Raw genomic sequence first — 3,166 nt, forward strand, 5'->3', positions numbered from 1 at the left:
TTTTTACTGCATTCCCGTAACTGTATAAAGTAGCAAATGGACATCACACACCCTTGAAATGGACAGGCTCCATACTGTCGTACCTTGCCAGTTAAGAGCTGGGTGTGCACCGGCTGTGGGGGGGATGGCTGCTGCCCTGGCGGATCTTTATTTTGATTTGCACTCTAATTGACCCATATAAAGAGTGCTGTACGACGAACAGAGGTTTTCTCCTGGCTACGTGGCCTCGAGGGGACGGGCCTGCACGTGAACACACACATACACACACTCACACATACACACAGAGCAGCAGCGGCTGACGCAGAGACGGCAATTCTCCTTTCCTTGGAAAACCCCATTTGCTATTGTGCTCGTCCAATCGCTGGATGCCCTCGGCTCGTTAAGCGTTTGACTTGACGTTTCACTGTACTACTGTCCCCCTCTCCTCCCGCTGGCACCGAGGAGATCCCCGTCCCGTCTCTGCCATGACTCCTCATCCGATCGTAGAGCAAAAGCAGCGACGCTCGAAATGACTGCGTGGACTTTCGGTTGCCTTAACGCACAAGGATCGGATCGGTTTTGCGTAAAAGCAGCGTAAAATCTGGGAAGCATGCAGGAGAAGCTAACGGACCACCAGCCTCCCGCTTCATCGAGGGCGTCGTCGTTTTTCATCGAGAACCTCCTGGGCAACGGGCGGAGTAGCCATGAGTCGATGTCGGAGAGGAGTCGTGGGGAAGCGGGTGTGGAGGTGGTTTCCACCGACCGAGTCCTGAACGCACATTACGCCCAGGCGAGCGCTGCAGCGCCCGATAGCTCCAGCTCCGCAGCTCGGTCCCCGTACAGAGACTCTCCGCTGGAGTGGTACCGCGAGGGGACTGCCTTACACTTCAGAGCTCTGGAGACACCACAGAGTGAGTACAGTGGAGCTTTTATCGCTGCTTATTATTGATGTTTATTTCCTAGAAAAAATGCAATCTAGCAAATGCGCTGAGGGACCTTCACTCGATGCAACAACGCAGTTGTTGGGTGACAGTTGGGTGCAGTTATTGCTGGCACAGTTAGCAGGAGTGTTACAGACTGGTGCGTTTCATCAAGGGTCAGTTTGATTATATTAATTATTGCAAAAGCTCTGAAACTCTGAGGTTTTCGGGAATTTGTCATGACAACAATCCTAAAGTTAAAAAAGAACAGGAGTAAATTCTTTTATATATATGGTGGCATTATTCACGCCGTCAGGTCGTTAATGTATCGATGTAAAATCAGTAAGGTGATTTTATAAGAATCACAGGCAGTTCAAGCCAGCTCGAAGCGTCGCATGTTGTTTCTCGCTTCATTAAATAAACCAACAAAGTCAGGGCGATTAGAGTGAGCAGGCTGCACACTGCTGTAGCCGCGGCTCGTCTCGCCGTTCAGCCACTTTCAGCTCACAGAGTAAAGAGAACCGTGCTCTTGGTTTGGAATACGTGTCAACATTCAGCAGATATGTCACGGAGCTTTGCTTTTAAGGCTTTGCACCCGTAAAAACATCGTGACCATCACCTTTTCATCGTGACCAAAAGCGCAACTCGCCCACTATTGTACAAAACCAGAGGAAATTCCATGGCTGCTGGTCAACAAGAGATCTGTGTCTTGGTCTGAAATTACGCACGTGGATTACGCACAAACGCCCAAAATACAACCCGAAACAGAGGCGCAGTGGCATTCCACGTCAACATGACGCTTTTACGTACATTCAGTGACATTTGTGCCACTCACACTCACCCTCACATCAAAACAAAGCGCCCCTCCCTTTGGTGTGTACAGTCAGATACTCTGATTTTAAAATCCCAAAACCAATCAGTCAATGCCAATACACACAATGAGTAGGTTACTGGTGGGATATAATTAAGGTATAAATTGCAAACGTCTTGTTGGATTTCTTTCTTAGACTGTTGTCCATTTATTATAGACTACTTATATATCCCAATCGGGCAAAACTAAATTTCCTCACATGGCTCATGTGTTGTGAAATCTAATCTAAACGGCTTAGCATTGCTCATGCAACATTACGGTAATTTTATTTGGTCATTTAACACAAATAGCATTAATTCAAGTTAATAAAAAACTCAATGTTTCTTTAAGTAATTGAGAATATCTTCCATCTTTTTTCTATCATTATATAAGCGACAAGCTTTTATTTGTTTTAGGACCAGCTAAAATCTTGGAAAGCTGCTCTGAATATTGTGCTTTTGAAAGTCAGTCATGTTGCCATTTTTAACTCCTTCAGGTCCAAGAGACAACACGAGCTCAGACGACCACTGCTGCTCCATATCCACCAGTGACAGGTGCTCCCCGGCTGTCTCTGAGCCGATAACGGAGGGCAGCGACGAAACCGACAGGAAGACCGGCGACAGCCACCTGACAGACGAGGACGCTCACAACAATTTCGACGCGCGATCGGAGCAGGACGCGTCCTCGGAACAGAGCTCCACCCGGAAGAAGAAGACCCGGACCGTGTTTAGCCGCAGTCAGGTGTTTCAGCTGGAGTCCACCTTCGACGTGAAACGGTACCTGAGCAGCTCGGAGAGGGCGGGGCTGGCGGCGTCCCTCCACCTGACAGAGACTCAGGTCAAAATCTGGTTCCAGAACCGGAGGAATAAATGGAAGAGACAGCTGGCGGCGGACCTCGAGGCTGCACACATCCCACACTCCACCCAGCGGATTGTCAGGGTCCCCATCCTGTACCACGAGGGGCCCACACCCACTCCGACACTGGGGTTCAACCTGAACGGACATCCACTGTCTCCACCCGTCGCGGGCTTCTCCAGCTCCATCAACTACCCTCTGTCCTCGTTCGCTCACTCCATGAGCTTGTTAAGGTCGCAGATGACCGGCTTGGTGTAAAAGACTGTAAAAGACTGATAAATCAAACTGTTTGTTTATGACGTGAAGTTACCCTGTTCATACCGAGTCGTGCAATAACCCACAATGCCGCAGAAAACTGTTGTCTACATCCAAAGAGCCGCAGAGACATGAATATAAGTCACATAAAGAATCCTATTTATCTGTTCAGAAGCCTCCTCTAACAGCAGGGCCGAGAGAGGCCCCAGCTCTTCATGTACTGTACTGTCTGTTTGAATACACACATATTTTTGCAAACTTTTATATTTAAAGACACACATTTTTCCAGCTTTGTCACTTTTTCACA

At 48.4% G+C, this 3,166-nt stretch overlaps 1 protein-coding gene across 1 annotated transcript; it reads left to right on the plus strand.

Moving 5' to 3' along the window:
- The first annotated feature begins 589 nt into the window (after positions 1–589).
- Positions 590–2,862, plus strand: hmx1 (H6 family homeobox 1). Its single transcript, XM_059358633.1, has 2 exons — positions 590–890; positions 2,246–2,862. The coding sequence occupies exons 1-2, from the start codon at positions 590–592 to the stop codon at positions 2,860–2,862; spliced, it is 918 nt and encodes a 305-aa protein (XP_059214616.1).
- Positions 2,863–3,166: the final 304 nt, after the last annotated feature.

Source organism: Centropristis striata, chromosome 1 (genome assembly GCF_030273125.1).
Source record: "Centropristis striata isolate RG_2023a ecotype Rhode Island chromosome 1, C.striata_1.0, whole genome shotgun sequence".
Lineage (NCBI taxonomy): Eukaryota > Metazoa > Chordata > Actinopteri > Perciformes > Serranidae > Centropristis > Centropristis striata.